Below are 21,036 nucleotides of genomic sequence, written 5' to 3' on the forward strand. Positions count from 1 at the left end.
CCTGACATTCAAAAGCATAGCACGTCACAGAAAGCTCGGAACAAATATGCGAAGAAGATCTGAGCAGTTCTTTTGGATTATGATTGTTTTGTTTTTCGATGAATTATAGAAATTGGTCATTCAAACCTTTTTAGCCGCGTAAAGGATGTTTTGACACGTTAAAACCAATTCATAAATGAGAATGGATTTTACAGATTATCAGACAATCATAAACATGGAAATTCATTACACTGAAAGAGTACATATAGCGTTTATCAAACACTTGTTGACTTAAGCAACATGCACAACACAGATCGATCCTTCGATCAACCGAAACTTGTTTACACGAATTTTCTACATTGTCAAGTTTTTGCCGGTATACGATTTTTAATCCTATTTAATCATGATAACATACTTATTACAGCAATAACATCAATCGATGTTCGTGCGTTCATAAACATGGAAATTCATTACACTGGAAGAGTACATACAGTGTTTATCAAACACCTGTTGACTTGAGCAACATGCACAACACAGATCGATCCTTCGATCAACCGAAACTTGTTTACCCGAATTTTCTACAATGTCAAGTTTTTTGCCGGTATGTGATTTTTAATCCTATTTAATCATGATAACATACTTATTACAGCAATAACATCAATCGATGTTCGTGCGTTCGTACACCAGTAGATTACATATATCAGTTATTTGCATCTGTGATCTATCAATGAACAGACGTGCTATAGCAAAAAAAAAAAAACGTGTGTACTTTCAATACTTTCCTTACTACTAGTCATACCATTTACAATACAAACAATGATAATACTAGCTTCCAGTATTACGGTAAATAAGCTAATTACCTTTAGCTAAGCAGCTTTGAAATCTTCATATTTAGTAAAGCAGCTCGTTTGAGTAATATGCCGAAAGTTTTCAGATGCATAATGATCTGACGCTCTGATGAAGGGCTAACGCTCGAAACGTCAGCTTTGAAACTCTTTACGATAGCCAATTTACGTAATTAACTCTGTTGATCATACCAAATTATCCCATAATAATCTGTGTTCGTTTTACACGCACTATGTTACAGCTTTAATGGAAAGGCCGAAAGTCTCATTCTATTCCATGTGCATAAAAAGAGGTTTATCTTCTTTGAGAATTTGTTCTCCCTTGTTCCCTGGGAACGATAGTAGCACCTTCAGCTCTTTCAACATCAGTGATTCCCACAGTAGGTTGGTCACGAGCAGAGTTTGTTTGGGGTTCAACTGAACGACTTCTTCGATTAGAGAATCTCTCTTTGAAGAGACCTCGCACCTTCTTAGTGGTAACAAAACACGAAGTGATGAATAACCCTGTAAAACATTGTATTTGTAAATGAGCTATATCGCATGAAATCAAGATAAGAGCGTAGGAGCTATAATATTCTATCTTTACGAGATATTGTCAAATTAAATATTGCGGTGCCTCCCAGTAAATCTTCTGCTCACGGGTTAAAGCCTTGAAATAAATCTTCTCCAAATTACGGAAGAATAAGGGCAACGAAATTAAACAAGTTTTTTGGTTTTGATTGTCTAAAATTTAAATAGATACGAAAAAGAAAAGAAGACACGGAAAGTTTGCAGAAATACAGGATCTTTCTGGGATTGAGAAGAAACAGGGATTCGGAGCTTCGCTGTTACGCTCGGGTTAATCCAAATAACTCAAACCAGCTCGTTTACCTTGCATGCTGTTCAATACAGCGGAGGGATATTGTAAGAACTGTGTGTGTGTGTCCATTTAGCAGCAAGCTGCAGAATCCATGTCAAACCCATGACTGTAGTCAGTTTGATGCAGATGAGAATCAGAGAAGCTTTAGAGCTGTTAGATGCTGCAAGGGCGGCAGCCTGAGTGAAAGAAAAAAGAAAAATAGCGTAAGGAAATTGCTTTAAGCCTTGGTTTTAGAGTAGTGTTTTCTTATGTCACCTTGCTTCAGAACAGTAGATACCGTAGTTTAAACCAAGAACCTTGTATGAATCTGTTTAATACTCTCTGAAATCTTCATGCTTCAGTATGATATACGCGTACCTGTTGTAAATGACGAATGGCATACACGCTTTTTGCGAAGCAGATTACATTGAAGATCAAAGCAGCGCTTACAGGCGTTACCATGACAACAGTCAGGGCTGTGTTATCTGATATCCAACAGAAGAGGAAATTTCCTATGGAAAGAAAATCTGAAAGTAAATTGCAACTTATTTCGTGATGCGAATGAAAAAGTTATTGTGGCCAATTGTTTGAACTTTTAATTTTATCTCATGAATGATTCGAATATATTCTCTACTTGTTTGAGCAAAAATTATCGAACAAGGGGATTTTTTTCACTGCACGTCATCAAACGTTGGTAAAGTAGTCAAGCTGGGAGTTTACATGTAGCTTGGATATAATTTTCAGGGTTCAGTTGTTAAAAGAGCGTATATAATACCATCCAATGGACAATTTGCTTTCCAGTGGATAAGAATTAATAGAACGAAATGCGCTCTCCGCCGGATAGAGATTTATCCAGATGATAGCATTGGTCACCCTTTGAACAACCGGGGCCTGATGTTTTGTTTACAAACCGTATCCGACATGGAAAGTTCCAGTGAGGTCCAACACAATGCAAAATCCAACGATTACAGCAGGAAGTCCCCATCCCAGAATGCAATACTTGATGAAGATCTTTCTGGTGTCTGATGGTTGCCTACTTGTGTCAGCCACTAGTTTGTTAAAGTAAAAGGAACACCGTTTAATGAGGCACATTTTCTTTATGAATTATCTGCATTGTCATTTCAGTTCGCCTCGGTTTTAATCCAAGTATGACGCGAATTGGCATAAAGGTTGTGGAGGAAGACCAGGGAAAAGGAAAAAGTGCCATGAATGGGTGAACGAACATTTCAGGACGATCACAATGTTTTGGCATTTGAACGACTTTTTTGTAAGTTTTCACGATTCAAATGTTTCTTATGATTCCTCCTTTTTTTTGTTATACACAATGACATTAAGGTATGGTTATGTTGTTATTATTTGGCAGCTTGGTAATTGTTTTGAAAGCTAACATAAATAAGGAATGTTGACTAGCTATGAATAAAGGGGTAAGTTTCTAAAGAAACTGTGGTGCTGCGTCGGTGGGAGAGTATAGCAGGTAATTTAGTGTTAACAACTGAGTTGAAAAGGTAAATTAGCCACCGCAAAGGGTAAAAAAAGCTAACGCTCGAAACGTTAGCTTTTTTACCCTTTACGGTGCCTATTTTACGTTTTCAAGTGCGTTTCCCACCGAATACAGTGAATTGCATCTGTGTGTCTGTAATAAGGGTGTTGCTTTTTGGGATACTGAAATAATTAAATTTCTGAGGTGATTGTTTGCTTCGTTTGGGGTGAATTACATAGCATGAAGTGAGTGCACCTTTGACAATCAACTCCGTAGCGGTTGGAATTTCCTCTGGGTGTGGGTTGCTCTCGGTCCCCGTATAAAGGGTTCACTTACCTGTTGGAGTAAAGGTACTTGCTGTATCAAAGGCGATAACGGCCATCCATGAAAATGCGGAAAGAGCGAAGAAATGAATTAAAATGGCCATTGCTTGACAGATGATAGGGACTTCTGTTGACTTCTTTGCGCTGAGAAAAAATGCTTGATAACATAATAACGCTCCGGAGAGATTGATCACACATCTCCCGGGCAGATTTCTCAGTTCTTGAAAAGACAGGTAAACAGCGAGAAGAAAACACAGCGAGACGATGGACAAAATCATAGCGGCAAAGGTGACGTGAACTAGCACTAAACTGTCATTTTCATATTTCGTGAGTGCATCTAATGGTCCAGGCTGGGCTGTTGGGCACAAATTAGAAACATCGTTTCCCTGCATGAAATCGTCGTCATATGAAATCCGACTTGATGTCAATGTCACAAGGGTTTTGTTTGACGACAAGCTTGCCCGAATTGATTGATTATTTGCTAGAATCAAAGCTTGGCAAGTGCAGTTGTTGATGCCAGTTGATGTACAGTTAAGCACTTGCGAAGACATGTTGAAAACTTGAAATCGCGGAGCTTCAGTATTGATCGTAGGTTGTGATTTCTCTCCCGATTCGGTTGTGAATTTTACGTTTGGGCTCACATCAAGAAGGATTCGTAATGGAGGTGTGTAGGGTGGGCCTACACTCGATATCCCAGGTGAGTTAGTTTGCTGAGGAATTAGCCATCCCTCTTGATTACACAAAGCACAGTGAGGATTCCTGTAGCTTCTTTTACCATCAACTGTGAAGACCATGGAATACAAAGCACACAATTCTCGAACAATAGGCAAGATGTTTGACTTGTTCGAAGCGCAGCGTGCATCCTTTACCACACAACTTCTATAATGGCCTGTAAGGTTGTGAGTTGGTGCGTATTTCCAGGAACAATCTTCGTGCTCCTTCAAAAACTTCGTCAAAACAGTGATGTTCGGAGCAGGTGGATTTCCTGTGGTACTTTTGCACGAAATATTTAAAGCCCAGAAACTTGCATTTTCTTCATCATTACATTTGGCACAAGCGATGCTTCTATATGTTACATTTTTGGCAGAGACAGCGAGTTCTTTTTGTAAAGTCATATTTAACTGTTGGACAGTCAGGGTATGGCAGTCTTTGGTGCTCTGATTTTCGTGCGAACTGCAAGTAGATCGCATGATTACCCCGGACCATAAATAGCTGTTGACATCTCCACATTCCTTATCCTGAAGTAGTGCATTACTACTACTCTGAATGCAGCTGAGGACGACATATTAAGAGGTGTTAAAGGCTTGTTAAGACATAAGAAACGGTTTTCAAACGAAGTTTTAGTGACCTCCGTCTAATTGCTCTCTTTATTCTAATATTGTTTAATCAGGCTCTCCTTAGTCTCAGGCTTCTAACTCGCTCCCTCCCACAACGTATTGTATGATAACTTCAAATGACAGATGCCTAAGCGACCGTGGGCCCCGGTAGTTCTCAAGATTCACGGAAGATACCAGACCCGAACTAGCTAATTTTTTTCATCAGTTTTGTCTACATTCGAAATCGAAATCTAAATAGTTTTGAAAATGGAACTATCAAAATATCAGAAAAGTCAGAAAGAAAGGAATGGTTTTTCAGTAAATATCTGCCGAGCTACTCTCGTTCGATAGAGGTTTATAGTGATGGCTTCGAGCTCAAAATGTTAGCTTTACTTTTGAAGAACTGGCCATGAGCTTTTCTAAATTACTTTTCTGATTTTGGTTCATTCAAATCCGTGGACCAGTTTTATGATACCACTGAATTTGAAATGACTTCCACAGTTCGAAATGCGACTAATTTCGAAAAAAAAAAAAATCCCGATGTATGGAGAGAATAAGATGTATAACTTTCCGGCGAAATCCAGATGGGTTCAGGGCTGTAGGGAGGACCAGTTAAAAACGCCGCCAGTAGAAGAGGGATGACTAAAAGCGAGAGGAAAAAAGCGAATAAAGGATAAAAGGAAGGTTCTGCAAATATTTTGGATGTAATATCAGAAGCAGTAAATCCTGTGGCGAATAAATGCGATGGTAACGGTGTTAAACCTTGAGAATCGGATGTAAGATAAATTGAGGGGCACTAGCCCAACCCTTTGCATTATTTCTTTTCAACTTACAATTCATTCATTCCTCTTTTCATTGTTAAAATTAAAAATACCAGTGTAAAATAATTTCTGTTGTCAAGCGAGGGGAAATCTTTACCCTAACAAATGATAATGCTAAACATCCAGATTTTCTCAGAAAAAAACTAATTCGAACGCTCTGATTATCACTATGCAACGGTGGATACTAGTGACCCTCAATCGAAACTATTACTTTTCTCGGCAAATCCAGTTTATTTAGGGACTCCCAGCTTACAGTTACCTCGAGTAAAAATTCAGGCAACAGTCACCAAACATTTTGCATGCGTTGTCACAGTAACAGGTCATGTCCTTTTTCCTTTCTTCGCTGAAACATCTGCCTTTGCATGACTGGTGTTTCGAAGTCTTCTGTCTTTTAACCTCATAGAAAAACAACTTTCCTTCCGGGGGAGTAACATTCTGACGACGGAAAATATCTCTCAGACTAAGATTCTGTCCTTTGTAACTCACGATGAAGTCGTCCTTCGAATCTGAATCAGGAAGAAAACAAAATCATCTTGCAATTGGCGGCGCTCGCGTTTACTCAAAAGATAACTCTTTTTGAAAGATAATACAATACAATCTTCCTCTTTTTATGAACTTCTCAGTATTCCTGTCCTCTGGCATAGTTTATTTGAAGAAATGGCTTTAAAATACTCAGTTTTAGAGCCAACACTTTCAACCCTGAACCAAAAAGTTATCTTCTAAACTAGAAGGAAAAAGTCAACATTTTCTGGGTGGTGTAAATATTTTTTGTAGGTATATCTTGCGAAGATAAATGTGTATCCGGACGAGAGCACTAAAAAAAAAGGTAAACTGAATTACTTACAGACTAAAACTGGAAGGTTATTCGAACCGTCAGCGATTCCTCGTTCCGGAACAGCAAGACTCAAAAACACAACACCTAAGTACGTAAGGCTTGAAGTGCGTAGGTTCATTTCGAAGTAAACAAAAAAATTACGCAGTTGAAAAATTTATCAAAAAATGAATCGAACTTTCACATCGACCTGAAGCTGCAGCTCACTGTAAATGACTTCATGGAGTGAATCTCTTTGAAGTACTGCAAATTTGGATTCGGTTTTTAATTAAGCCAACACTTACTTAGTACTTCATTGTTTACCCAAAGTTCAATTATCAATCCTCTTGTTCAGTCTAGAGTAATTGAAAAATGAACTTTTTCCAGACCATCCTTTTTGTAGCATGCCGAATTTTTTTATATTTCGATCACAAAGCAATTCAGTTTCTGAGGGATGAAAAAAAAGATATCGACGCACTGAAAGGATGTTAAAAAAATCAAATTAATCTGCCATATGAATCGGAAGTGCCATTTTCTCGAAAACAAATATAAAAATGTGAGAGAAATAGCTGGTAGATCTTTGTGTGTTACTTTTGTTTACATATAATCTCTTACTATACCAACATGATAAATTTTAGCGTCACACTGATGCCGCAAAACTGTTTTATCATAAAATATTAACTACAAAATATTAACATCTGTAAAACAGATCTACTTCATGTCATAAAATTAAAGAAAAGCAGCTTCAAGTCCGTCACCTCAAAACAATACTATTGATCATTATATGCAAGTAAACAAAAATCAGTCTGTTGACTTTGATTCTATATGAAACCCATGAAAATTGAATAAAGTAACGTTTTTAATCTCAGATTAAATTAACATTTATTAAAAGAGAGCTAAAATTTAATTTAGGACGAAAAAAGGGTATTGTAATAAATTATTAGAAGTCATGTTAACAACTCTTTCGCATCAGCATAACAACTCACGTGCCTGGGTTCATTTTAGGTTTAGTCTGATCTTGTGCTGAGTCAGTCTTATACTAGTGAATTAGCAAGAAGTTGTAATATATAGAGAAGCTGTTCACAGCCTGCTTAAAACGCTGTTTTGCAAAGCCTGGAAGTTCCAAATCAAATGGAAAACCTTAGCATACAACAATGATTCAGCGCGCGCAATTTGTTGCGTTTATAAACACTGTTTGATGACATCATAGCCTCTCAACACGTATACCAGGGAATTCGTTGAGGCTTACTGCTCTCGTGAGCCGTTGCACCATCTTTTCCAGCCAAAATTCAAGAATATTCTTCTTAAAATCCATCTGAAAGTTTCATGAACGGAATTGAAAAGTTTGTTACTGTAGTTTTGTTAGTAACGACAACATGCGGATTTTTTGGGAGATGCGAGTCTAATCCAGAGAGTCATTTATGCGGTAAGCATTCTTGCCGACACATTTTGTTACTGATGGTTAGATAATACCAACAAAACAGAATAAATTGTCTTTAGCTTTAAGGCCAAAGGCTTCCAGTAAACAACTGTCACAGAAATTTACGTTCCTGTCGGGAAATTAGATATAGTTTATTTGAAATTTTAATTTTGCTCTGTTTCGGCTTCATAATGCAAAGTTCTTGGGTTGTTTCCTCTAAAAGTCAATAAAACTGTTTTAAAATCAATGAATACCTTGACCGATATCAGAGGTCAAGCAAAATCAATTTCCACAAATGTATACTAGAAGTGATCTGGCAACAGATGATATATTTTCATTTCAATTGGCTTTGTAATTCCGTTTTTTTGCGACCTTTTGTGCTTTGCCTCTTTTGTTAAACTAGTGTCATGTTTTCGTTTTTAATCTTCCAGTATTTGTCAAATCTTGGTGGAAGACGATTTTAAGACCTCAGGCAGATTTAAGTAGTTATATTACAGCCATGCTATTGATTGCTGTTTTTGAGGTAAAAGAAATCACTCTTATTTTTATTGTTCAACAAACTGAGGTTGTCAGCCTACTCTTTTAGTTTTCCTCCTTCGTGTTATTTAAAATAAAAGTTTATCCCAGAAGCTATGTCCTTTTTTATGTCCCCACAATTAAACAGACTATCTCTAAATAAAGACTGATCATTTTAAAAGAACCTCCAAACGATATTATAAAATTGTTCTAGAACATGTAAAAAAAATCCGCTTCGCGCTCCGTAAGCAAGAAAGAGTATATGTACCTACTACAGCTAGAAAGGTCTACAGAGGAAAACACACTTGACTTAATGGTACGTAATTTTCTAAAATCTTTGAGTTACTAAAAAAATTTCCACAGCCTAGCTTCTGTGAAGTACCAAGGATGATCTAGCTTACGTATTTGTTTTATACAAGAATGGTCGTTAAGCCCTGCTACTTTTAAAATAATCTCTCGTCCCTGCAAAAAGGGATACGTCTTTTAATGGAGGAAGGTAACAATACTTATAATATTCTTGGGTCAAAGAAAATATCCTACAGCTTGAGGGAGACTATGAAATACTAGCTGAGAAAGATAGAATAACTTCAAAGGAAAAAAAAATTTACCCCTAAAGGAACAGGGATGGCTAAGGATGGAAAAGATAAAATAGAGTTGTAATTTCTTTTTTGACTGACTTGCCCCTTGAATAAATACTGAGTGACCCCTTACATTGGCTTATAAATAATCCGATCTTCAATTTTATCATGGCAGCGAGAACAAAATCTTTTGGAGGAAGGTGACGATGATCTACCAATAATTGAGGATGATGAATTTCCGTTTGACTTTGAGGAAGATCCAGAAGAAGACATGGAGAGTTGCACAAATGACAAAGACACAACCACGGCCAATTCTTTTCATCCTAAACTGGTACCACTCCTAGTCAGTATGTTCTTCATGCTGTTCAACATAATAATGGTAAGTTCATTCAGCTACTCTGGCATTATAACTAGTTTGGCAAAACTGCGTCCGGTTAGAACTGCCAATGAAAAATTGTGACTCTTTAGGGAAACGTATTGTCTCCATTATGTTCAGATCTGCATTATCTCTGTGTGTGTCAAATATTGGAAAAGTTGAAAGCTTAATTTTGCAATGAATTGAACATAACCTTCGCTCAAAAACTATACTGAGTGCAGTAAACGATCAAGTGGTCGTCAAAGTGATCTCTGCCGCCAATTATGCAATTGGTGCTATTGATCAGAGCGAATAGAGTTAAACTCTATAAAAGCAGACCAGTTTAAAGTTTTTTCCAAAGTCGTCTGTTGCAATCTCTTCCTGTTATGCACAGCCACGTCACGTTGCCCTTTTCTGGTTGTCACGTGAGACTTTTGAGTCGTTCCATATTTCAAAGCCGCTTTCAATGTCGTCAAAGTCACCATTATATTTCACAACTTAGTCGTCCATTCAACCAGAGAAGAGTAAAATGATACTTGGAAAGTTTTATTACCGTTGCCCTCACTGTCCTCAGAAGTCCTTAACCAACAAATTACTTTTTTCCTTGTGGTAGGTGATTGTGCTTTTTGGTGAGGGCGGAAAAACGATCAGACTTGAAAAAGAGCAATTGTAGCATACGCGTCAGTTTTTTTTAATTAACATATGTCCTGTTAACTCTGTAAGAAGATTATGATAATAAAATGCCCTATCGTCTTTTTTAAGCAGAAAGCATGCACTGACTCGAATACGAACCATCAATTTACCCATGCGGGATGGTGATGTACAAGCAACTATGTGAGTCTGTAGGTTTGTAGTAAACACGAGCGCTTAAACTGTTGCCTTCAATTGAAATTTTGATGCCTAGAAAAGCCAAAGAAGTGTTAGAAATTTCCCATGTTTATTTAAGAGCCGGGTGAAAGGAATTGACGGCGGTTATAAATTGAGATAGCTCCTCTCTGGTAGAAGAGGTAGCGCCGATGCAATCGTCAATACAACGGCCGTAGAGTTCAGGTCTGGGGCTGTGGTATTGACTAACTTACATATTTACTTCATGTGTTCATCGTCGCATCCATCACACGTCAAGAATTCCATATCTTTTTCACAGTTTCTCAGACTTCGTCGTTTATGTATTTTTCCGAAAATCAGATGCAATGTGCTAGTTTTTCGATAAACGTAGCTATCCTGTTCTGTCGTTCAAGCGGGGCCACCACCGTGCCCTACAAATTGATCGACAGCAAGCACCACAAACGGCTGATAGAGAAAACACTGACCGCATTCCATTCACTCTCACATTTCACCCTCACAACCACGCAGTTAAATCTATTATTCTTAAAAACTTTAAATTACTCCAAAACGATTCGGAGACTGGTACTATCTTTTCGCAACATCCACTTATTTCATTTAGTGGAGGTTCATTCAGTTTATTTCAAACTAATGACCAACCTGGAACTTTCAAATACGCTCGCTCACGATGCACAACTTGTCCTTTCATTCATAAGGTAGAGAAAATGTCAGGACCTAAGAGATTCGTCAAGATCACCGATCACTTTATGTGGACCTCCGCCAATGTCATTTACTGCATAACTTGCACTTATTAAAAAAATTTATACCTTGGTGAAAGAGGAAGACGACTAGGTGACCGATTCCGAGAACACCGTCGCGAAGTAGATAGAAATGACAAGGACGCATTCAAACCAGTCGCTAGACACTTTAATCTCCCTAATCATTCTAAACAGCGTATGGTAGTTTGCGGCCTTTCCCTACATCTAGGTAGTTCGGAAAGCCGCAAAACATATCTTCCAAATCGGCACTCCTAATCCCCATGGTATTAATGAGCACTTTTTATTCTACTAATTTATTCTTGTTTTCTCGTCACCATATTCCCAACAATAGCGTGGCTCCATTTTCTGCACACAAACCCGCACACAACCCACAATTCCTCCAATCGCCCTGACGAATGGCTAACGCTGGAAAAGTCAGCCTTTAAAATCGATCTTTACGGTGGCTAATTTACGTTTTCAAGTCAGTTGTTAACACTAAATTACCTGTTATACTCTCCCACTGACACAGCACTACAGTTTCTTTAAAAGCTCACTCCCTTTATAACTGCATTGGTGACGAGATATCAAACGCCTCAAATACTACACGATTTTCACTGAGGTCAGACATAGTAACCCGACTAGAAAGAAATATACAGCAGCAGGGGTAAAGTGCTACGACTCCCATAACCAACAAATTTTTATTGGAAATTTGCTATTCTATGGTACCATGAAATACAAGGTGCTATATTTCAAATTGCCAAAAAATTACGGTTTTTTTAACGTTCTTGTGAATCACTCTACTTTTTATGTATGTCGATTCCTAATTACATTTTAAATCATTTGTTTTGCATGTCCGCCGGAGCCTTCGTGACGGCCTCAAGCCTTCAGAAATTTGAATAAATATATTGTTCCAAAAACTAAAGAAATGCCGCCTCTATGATTGAAAATCAATCAAACTGTGACAGTTGCTTTACCTAAGTACGTATTGACGAATTCAATTTTCTCTTGTCTTCTTGCTATTTGTTTAATACGTTGCGGTAAAAGAAACAGCTTTTTTCCAGCACTGAATTAAATGCACTTACATTGACTTGGCTCGCTAGAAAATATTTCACAACAGAGGCGACACTAGTATTACCAAACTGACAGCCTCCAACAGAACCCAGTTATTTTAAAAATCTCGCTTTAATGTGATACATATAACACTTTTGTGCCTATGCATATACGCTGATTTCAACGGGATTGAATTTTTCATCAAGAAATTCTTACATATTTTCCATTTTAGTTGAGTGAATTTTGTTATTCTTATAACGTACCATGTAAAAAATGGGAAATTATTTTTAAACCCAGACCTTTAAGTTATTACACGGTTTATTTACACATTCACAGAAATATATTTTTCCCTGTAAAACTTCTCTGGTCGCCTTTCGCCGTTGTGAAAAATTGGGTAATGTGAGGTAATAGCTCAAGTCGATTAAGCCCTCTATTTCGACAGGTAATAATGTGAAGGAAAACTATCAAGAGCATGACCACCAACACTATTGAAAGCCACCTGTATTAATTAAAAAGGTTTGCTTACCAGAAATGTTTCCCGTAAGCGTTCCGATTTTACTCTTAGGAACGGAAAACATGTTTATCGCTCGAATTTACGATTACAGAGAGGATAATTTTTGAATTTCCTGCTCAATTCGTATGCTGATACTTCCGTTACTGTCCCAAGCTCCGTGCCACCTAACGGATCTTAGCGAGTCTTGTCTTTGCGAACGTCTTTTACAGAAGTTAGCTCTAGCTAGGATCTTTTTAAACCCTCTGCGGTAGTTTTCACTAAAAATTGCGTACAAACATGGATTTAGCGCGCTGTTCATGTGAGCTAAAAGAAGACGGACGTACAACCAATCACATGAGAGGTCACGACCATAAGCATACATACAAAGTCTGACATAGTAAAGAAACCAGCAGAGTACAAAAGCGGTAACCACGATGGAAACCAAGCGAAGAACCTTTTTTTTGACAACTTCTCTGCGTCGGAATCCTTCACCGCTGTTGGACGAATTTTCTGGAGTGAGCCCAGGTGTTTTTCTTCGCTTTAGTGTTACAATAATTGTGGTGTAGAAGATAACGATCATTAAAAGAGGAACAGAAAATATGGCAATCATGTTAAAGTGATAGTAAATTCTCTTAACCCCTTTACCGAATTTATCGTCTAGTTTAAGGTTACAATAGGGTTTGCCGTCTGATTCGCTTGTGATGATTTCCACTGCGTATATGGTTGGAATACGAAACGCTACTGCGACCAGCCATGTGCAAAGGATGATCACTTTACAGATTCGCGTGGAAACTAAAGGTTTTAACGGGAAGACCACAGCATTGAAACGATCGAAGCTTATGGCAACCACAGTGAAGATGGAAACTATCATCGGAACCTGATTGAGAAGGATGGACATTTTACAAAAGATCTCACCGGTTATTCCACCAACGACCCATTCGAATCCCTCAAAAGCCATCGTGAACATTCTGGGCATATAGAGTGTAATTATAAGATCTGCAACTGCCATGTTGACAATGTAAAAATTCACCGTTGTCCACATGCGCTGATTTTTGAAAACAACGGCAACCACCATCGAGTTTCCAATCAAGGAGATTGCAATTATGAGGATATATGGAAGAATACGAGCAAATTTGATCGCAGATGCATCGTCGTGGAAACAACCAGACTCTGGCACTGGATCAGTCATGTTGGCGGACGAAATGTTTTGAATTGGCGCGAATGTTGGGGCTTTTGCCATTGTAATACCGGGAAATGATGACGATCAAGTATGTCTAGGAAGGGTTAAGTGTCTAAAACTTGAGTTGACGTCGGACTCAAGGATTTTTTTACACTACTGAATTGAAAGAAGCATTGAGCAGCAGCCAAAGCAAATAGCAAATATGTGTCAAGTCTTAATTAAAGAAAATGTTATTTGATGCCAAAAGCATGTCAAATGCTATGCGCATTGCGTAACACGACAAAATGTCAAGAGAGACAGTAACATTGGAACACCTTAAAATGTGTTTTTACCGGGAGAATATTGAAACCAAAATAGACAGGGGTTTGGGGTAGGAAATAGAATATTTTAAATATCAGCTTCGCGAAAAAAACACTTTTTCTTTAATCAACTTATGGTCAAATCAAAAATCGGCGCAAACGTGAAGTATAGACCGTAAATCAATGCACAATTGACCGAATAAATAAGCCAGGACCGAAATAAGACATAAAAATCATCTCTCTTGTGACCTTATACAAAAGTACCTTTAAGAAGCGCGGCATTAAGTCGTCGCTTCAATTTTATCTGTTTATTCGACACAGGTGAACTATTATCACCCAAAATAATAAACTGATGTAAGACTATCTATTTCACGTAAATAACGTGCGCGCTAGAAATTAACTTCGATTGATGTACGGAAATGGAAAAAAAAGGTTAAAACCTAAATTAAGAGCTACGACGCATATGGTAATTATCGTAGTAATGTGACCTTTTTTGCTCGAGCCAATCGCTTTCTCATTTTAACCGCCTCTGGAATTAACATGTATGAATTTCGGACAGCAGCTAAGGGAATTTGAATGAAACCTTTTAGTCCTGTACGCCATAAACCATTTCTTGTGGGGAGCGCAGGAAACTGTCTATTGTATTGTTTGTACAAGGCCAAATAATTTTTATCGTTGTTTGTATTTCATTTCATGAGGCTCTATGCAGGAACTGTCAATGTCTGTTCATTTCCTCTGTCACGAGAACACCTGTTTGGAGAACTTGCCAGTCAACTTAAGAGGCACTTTAAAACAGATCTTATTTTCGTGACTTAAATTGGTTTTGTTCTCGAGAAAGAGAAAAAAAAAAATAAACGAGAAAAAAAAAAGGGCAGGGAACAACAGTTTAAAACAGCAAAACTGACAAGAAAAGAAACCAACAATGAATAAATTGGAGGTCAGAATTTCGCGCCTCAAAAGCATGAATGCCTTTCGATGGCTTTTAAAGAGAGCTTTTTACAGCCGCGTCCGATTTTATCGAGATCAAATGACATCAATATTTCCGGCTTGCTCTCGGTTGTCATGACGTTTTAGGGAAAACGATGTTTGACGATCGGAAATCGAAACCAGCATATTTCTGGCTGTAATTATAAAACCTTTCGTGATCCACCTCGTCGTAGAGAAGACTCAGTCCAAACCGACACAGTGGAGGACAGTTAATGAACAGTTAATGAACAGGCGTGAGGAAGAGGATATAAAATCCCGTTTTAAGATCACCAAGAAGAAAAGATAAAACAATCGTTACCTTGAACTTTCAGCTGTTCCATATATTATCAATATCCTTTCCATTTATTCAGCTATGGAAGAAGTTGAGAGTCTTTCATGACAGATTTGAGTGCGAAGAAAGTGACCTTAGTTTTAATATACCGAAATTTGTGCCAAAACTCCTCTTAAAGCGGTTACAAATCCATGTTTGTTTAACTAAAAGGGAGCCCAGTACTCATTAGAACGACTTGTTTGCTCAACATCTTAATTGAGATCCCCAGAGAGTAGGCGTATAAATGAGTATCCCGGGGTAGCTTGACTTTAAAGTTGCTAACTAGGCGATGTCCACGTTTTCCTAAATTCGATCGGTTGACTCGGGTAAGGCGTTTCTCCGAGTCATGAGAAGGAAAGGAAAAAGAATATGACCTGTTACTATGACAACGCATGCAAAACGTTTGGTGACTGTCACGGCCTGGATTTTTACTCGAGGCAATTAAAAGTTAAGAGTCCATTTATTAACTGGATCTTCTGAGAAAAGTAATAGTTTCGATTGAGGTTCACTAATATCCACCATTGAACAGTGACAAGAAAAAGGTGGGCATTCGTAAGGGTACAAGTTTAATTTTCCTGAAAACACATTCAAGTCGCATGTTCCTATCTCGATTTCGCAATTACTATATCTCTTTTCTATATATCGTGAACTTTTACAGCTCGGAAAACTTGTGTTCTTACTTTTAAAAATTAGCCGCCTTTCGAGATTATGGAAGTCATTTCAAAGTTAGTATTACCATCCAAATTTGGCCTCTGATTTGAATGAAGCAAAATCAGACGACTTTTTCTAGCTTTAGTTTAGAAAGGCTCATGGCCCGTTCATCGTAAATTAAGTCAATACTTTACAATCTCGAAGTCATCATTTTAAATCTCTATCTAAGGAATGTAGCTCGGCAAGTCTCGGCTGAAAAAATCACTCCTTTCCTCTTCGGTTCCTGGTATTTTTTTCGTTTTGTTTCCAAAACTTTTTATATATAAATCTTTCAAGATTTATCAAGAAAAAGGGCAACTATGCTAGTTCCGGATTGGTATTTTCCGGGACTCTTAAGAAATAGGCCTCGGGTTGCTTAGGCACCTGTCGTTTGAACTAGTCTCGCAACAAGTTGTGGAAGGGAGCAAGGTGGATGATGGGCCCAAATGAAAGTTGTCAAAGACTGAGGCTGGGAAGGGCCTGATCATAGGATTTTAGAAGAATGAAAACAACAACAAAAAAAAAACAAAACAAAGTAGATGCTACTTAGGCTTCGTCTTGAAATAGGTTCTTATTTCTTACCGAAATACGCAGAAGCCTTCAAAATCTTCTAATATATCCCCAATCCTTGTATAATCAAAGTGGAAGTAATGTGTTACTTCAGGATGTGGAATGTGGAGATATCAATAGCTATTTATGGTCTGGTGTAATAATGAGATCTACCTGTGGATCTTACAACAATCAGAGTACCAACGACTGCCATACCCTGACTGTTCAGCAGTTGAATCTAACTTTACAAAAAGAACTCCTTCAGTCCCTATCTTTGCCATAAAACAAAACGTAACATACAGAAGCATCTTAGGTATTAAATGTAATAACGAAGAAAAAGCCAGTTTATGGCGTCTTAATATTTCGTGCACAACTACCATGAGTAAACCACCTGCTCCGAACATCACTGCTGTGAAATTTTTGAAGAAACACAAAGATTGATCCTGGAAATACGCACCAACTAACAACCTTACAGGGTATTATAGAAGTTGTGTGGTAAGGGATGCACGCTGTTCTTCGAATAAGTTAAATATCTTGCCTATTTGTTCAAGAACTGTGTGCTTTGTACTCTATGGTTTTTTACAGTTGATGGTAAAAGAAGCTACAGGAACCCTCAGTGTGCTTTGTGTAAACAGGGAGGATGGCTGATTCCCCAGCAAACGATTACAATATCACCATCGAATGCACCCCCGCCCTACACTCCTCCATTTCAAATCCTTCTCGACGTGATCAAAAACATAAGAGACACAACTAAACTGCCGAAGAATTCAATAGCTATAATGAAACCTAAATTTATTGTTCAGTCTTCACATTCAGTAATCCCGTCTGATCTTCCAGTTCAAGGTTCTAATCTGTCTTTGAAACTGCCCAACTGCACGTTAATCGGTAACAGCTGTAAAGTAATCGAAAATTGAAATACCTGTACAACTTTGACTCCACAAAAAAATTTGTCTAATCAAGAGATTTTCTTTAACACAAGCCTTCTGCTATTGAAGAGAAATCCGCTTTTGTCAATGCGAATTTGCTAAGGCCACAGGGAAATGCAGTTCTTATTTTGTGCCCAAAAGCTCCAGCTGAATAGCTAGATCACAGAAAATGAGGAAACGACAATTTAGTGTTGTAGCGCATCACATCCATTGGTATGCCGCTGTCTATGGCCTTTTTGTTTTTCCTTCTAATCGTTTACCTGTCTTTCAAGGAACTTAGAAATCTTCGTGGGAAATGTGTGATCAATCTCTGTGGAGCATTATTGTGTTATCAAGCACTTTTCCTGAGCGCAGAAAAGTCAACGGAAGTCCCTATCCTCTGTCAAGCAGTGGCCATTTTACTTCATTTCTTTGTTCGTTCTGCGTTTTCATGGATGACGGTTATGGCCAAAGATACAGCAAGTACGTTTACCACGACTGGTAATTGGAATCGTGATAGAGAAACACATACGAACACAAATCCAGTACAAAAGTTTTTTTTTAAAGAAACAGGTGTGAGCCTTAGTTATAATTAGTTGCAATTTGAAACATTTTATTTTCCATCTATGCAGTAAAATCCGCATCATATAGACTATAGAGGAAATCTTTCATGAAGCGGAAATTAGATTCAGTAAGTCCGACTCTTCGATTCACTCCAATAAAAATGAAACCACGCAATAAAGCCTACAGTAGGAAGATTCCCGTGGGTGCCTATTAGGGTTTCACTGAATTTCTTCGATCGAAAAAGCTAAAAAGCTCCACATCTGAAGAGTCTCTCTTTTGCTCAGTGTGTCACCAGTGCATAAGAACGTTCCCTTACTTCTTGTGAAGAAGGTAAAAGGCTGTAGAATTTCACTCATAGAACGTAAAGAGAACATAACTGCTGTTTCACACAATTTGAGAAAAATACAACCTTGTACAACACACTAATATTCTACTGTATAAATTTGCCCATCAATGACACTTTTCGTGGGATATTTCCATTTCCCCTAGCTGAGCTTATGTACACTCTTGATGGAAATGTTGCCATATTTTTTTTCGAGAGAAAAGTAATTTTCTGGGTGGAAAGTCTTGTAAATGTGATGACCTTAGACTAGCCCCTATAGGAAAATATTTCACCATAAATCCATAATCATCTCCACTCAGTGAAAGCCATCAGAAGACAGCCATCAGACACCACAAAGGGATTCGCCATGTATTGCATTGTGGGATGGGGACTGCCTGCAGTAATCGTTGGTTTATGCTTAGTGCTGGACCTTAGTGGAACTTTACATATCCGATACGGTTTGTAATAATATAGTTCAATAAAATGAAAATAAGCATTTGACTTCTTGTTTAACCAACAGTTTGATCTTTAGCCTTCTTTTGTCAAAGTGTATAACTATTGGTAGCTTTAAGGGAAAATAATGGGACATCTTGGTAGCTTATGGAGAGATTGAAAGCGGAAGAAAATGAAATATAGACAAGTAGGCAATATTGGATTCCTTCTTTACGTAATGATCGTTTTGGTCTAACCTTTAACGAGGGATAACCAGATTCCTGTAACTGGTCAATTCCTACCTAATTTTCACTTTGAAAACTTTGTTTTTGAAACCAAAGAAGACCACATCTATTACGTAAAAAAGACATTTTATATTTACATGAGGTTCTGTATCCTTGACGGTTCTCTGGATTTAAATGACAGTGATATTGTTGCAACTCATAGGGTATAACAAAAATTGAAATGACGATTATTTTCACTTCTACAGAAGTTCCTTTCCAGTCTCAACTTTTGTTCAATAAGATACCGTTTTGAGGCAGAAAGCAGTTCCCTTTTGTCTAGTCTTCGTTGAAATGGTTTAAATATATTTTGCAAGATAGCTTAGTTGCCCCTTTTCATATATTTCTTGTTTCAGGGAATTTGGTCTACTGCTGAATATCTGATAAAACAGCAACGATTGTTGTCATGGTAACTCTTGTGACCGTCGCTTTGGTTTTCAATATTATGTGCCTGACGAAGTGTTTTGTCGCATTTCGCCGTTTACAGCAGGTATGTGGGATAATGGCAGAGCAACTCCATTTGAATTTTGAGAGGTTTCAATTCATATTTATCGAGTGCTGGGTGAGATATCAGAGAGTAATGGTGTTGTTTTTCTTCCTAGGTCTCTAACTTGGCATCACCAAATAGTTCTCGAGGTTCTCTGACTCTCATCTGCATCAAACTAACCACAATCATGGGTTTGACTACGATTCTGGGGCTTGCCGCTAACTGGAAGCAAACTGGGCTCCTACATTACCCTGCCACTGTGTTGAACTGCTTGCAAGGTATCGTTTGATAAAAACAAAGAAACAAAACAAAACAAAAAAAAAAACAAACCAAAACCTGACAATTGATAAAGGGAACAAACACAGAGGAACTGTTCTTTGGAGACTTATTTTTAAAGGAAGCACCTCTTTCATTTGAATCCAACTTCGTTTTCTATACATGTATACATGTGTATAGATATGAAAAATGCTCCTATGTCCTTTGTATATATATTGGTTCAACTTAAGGGTTAATTTCAATCGGGAACTTTTCCACTCTTAAGGGTGTACCCCTGAACTACATATACCTTCGAATCTATTTGGGTTACTGGCGTACGTTTGCATTGGATTAAATCTTTCATGTAGTCGTAAGATGTTGTTTAGTGTAATCTTCGGTGGTTATACCGAAAGGCATTGTCCAGTGAGTGCGTTTATAGAATAGTTCTGGATGAGAGGATTTAGCTGAGCCTACGTTACTTTCAAACCGATGAGGCTAATTAAAAAATTTTATGATTTCAGGGTTTTTCATCACGTTGTCTTTCGTTACCACCAAAAGAGTCCGAGATCTCTTTGAGAAAAGATTTTTTAAACGAGGGAATTGTAACCATCCCACTCGTGTTCAATATACTAGAATTCAGACTAGGGCTGAAAGAGATACAGGTTCATCGAACTTGAAGAGGAATCGTATTTTTCCTTGAAGCTCTCGCTTCTCTCTTCTGCTTGTTTGTTTTGTACATATTTTCTGCTGTTCTTCTTGTGTTTTGGGTAGAATTGTTATCATCCAAAGTGGTGAGAGTTACAATATAGCTTATGTAAAGTAGTTATTAATAATAATTTACCTAATAATAGTACTGATAACAATAACAATAATAAATAGTGGAATTCGAACGTGGGATCCCATGGCAGTAGCTACACTATACCTTAGGTTTAGAAAAGTAAAGCTGTACTTTTGTCTTGCAACTTTATTAAATTGATAAATTCGTGGAAGGAAGGGTGGCAGTGACTTTCACGTGTGGCATCCGAGTAATATAAATCAACAGCTTTTTAAGAAAAGAAGCTGAACACTGGGAGGATGTACCCCTAGCTGAGTAGATGAGGAGTTTAAAATAGAATAGTTTACAAAAAGAAACGAAAGTTCGGAAAGTCATCTTGTTTTACGTTATTTCAAATGCATGTTATCTCGATATAGTATGACGCAATGAAGTAATTCTTAACTTAAATTGTACATACACTCATAAAGTGCAGTATAACTTGAATAAAAGTTTGTATGCCATAATTATACTTGCTATTGTGAATCATTAAGTAAAGGAACGGAAATGAATGACCTGGCAATAAAACTGTCGAAATAAAAACCTCCTCCTTATTAGT

The 21,036-nt window shown here is 37.7% G+C and overlaps 2 protein-coding genes and 2 pseudogenes across 4 annotated transcripts; 2 read left to right on the forward strand and 2 right to left on the reverse strand.

Annotated features, from left to right (window-relative positions):
* Window positions 1–360: 360 nt before the first annotated feature.
* Window positions 361–6,882, reverse strand: LOC113682517 (uncharacterized; annotated as a pseudogene). The gene is made up of 7 exons (XR_016179424.1): window positions 6,447–6,882; window positions 5,862–6,108; window positions 3,479–4,737; window positions 2,574–2,711; window positions 2,041–2,174; window positions 1,695–1,859; window positions 361–1,328 (listed from the first exon to the last, which is right to left on the reverse strand). The product of XR_016179424.1 is annotated as an uncharacterized LOC113682517 (transcript).
* Window positions 6,883–7,589: 707 nt separating this feature from the next.
* Window positions 7,590–21,036, forward strand: LOC113682516 (uncharacterized). Of its 2 annotated transcripts, XM_089181153.1 has the most exons (5): window positions 7,590–7,839; window positions 8,265–8,356; window positions 9,103–9,306; window positions 19,527–19,689; window positions 20,188–21,036. In XM_089181153.1, the coding sequence occupies exons 1-5, from the start codon at window positions 7,740–7,742 to the stop codon at window positions 20,364–20,366; spliced, it is 738 nt and encodes a 245-aa protein (XP_089037279.1). In that variant the 5' UTR covers window positions 7,590–7,739; the 3' UTR covers window positions 20,367–21,036. The 2 variants fall into 2 exon arrangements, with proteins under 2 accessions (XP_089037279.1, XP_089037280.1); XM_089181154.1 differs by lacking the exons at window positions 19,527–19,689; window positions 20,188–21,036 and adding an exon at window positions 9,896–10,043 and having other exon boundaries at window positions 7,598–7,839.
* On the reverse strand, window positions 12,031–15,560 carry LOC113682568 (neuropeptide FF receptor 2). The gene has a single exon (XM_027199733.2). The coding sequence runs from the start codon at window positions 13,643–13,645 to the stop codon at window positions 12,512–12,514; it is 1,134 nt and encodes a 377-aa protein (XP_027055534.2). The 5' UTR covers window positions 13,646–15,560; the 3' UTR covers window positions 12,031–12,511.
* On the forward strand, window positions 15,890–17,653 carry LOC149041390 (uncharacterized; annotated as a pseudogene).

This window comes from Pocillopora damicornis, chromosome 8, assembly GCF_964200805.1.
Source record: "Pocillopora damicornis chromosome 8, jaPocDami1.2, whole genome shotgun sequence".
NCBI classification, from domain to species: Eukaryota; Metazoa; Cnidaria; class Anthozoa; order Scleractinia; family Pocilloporidae; genus Pocillopora; species Pocillopora damicornis.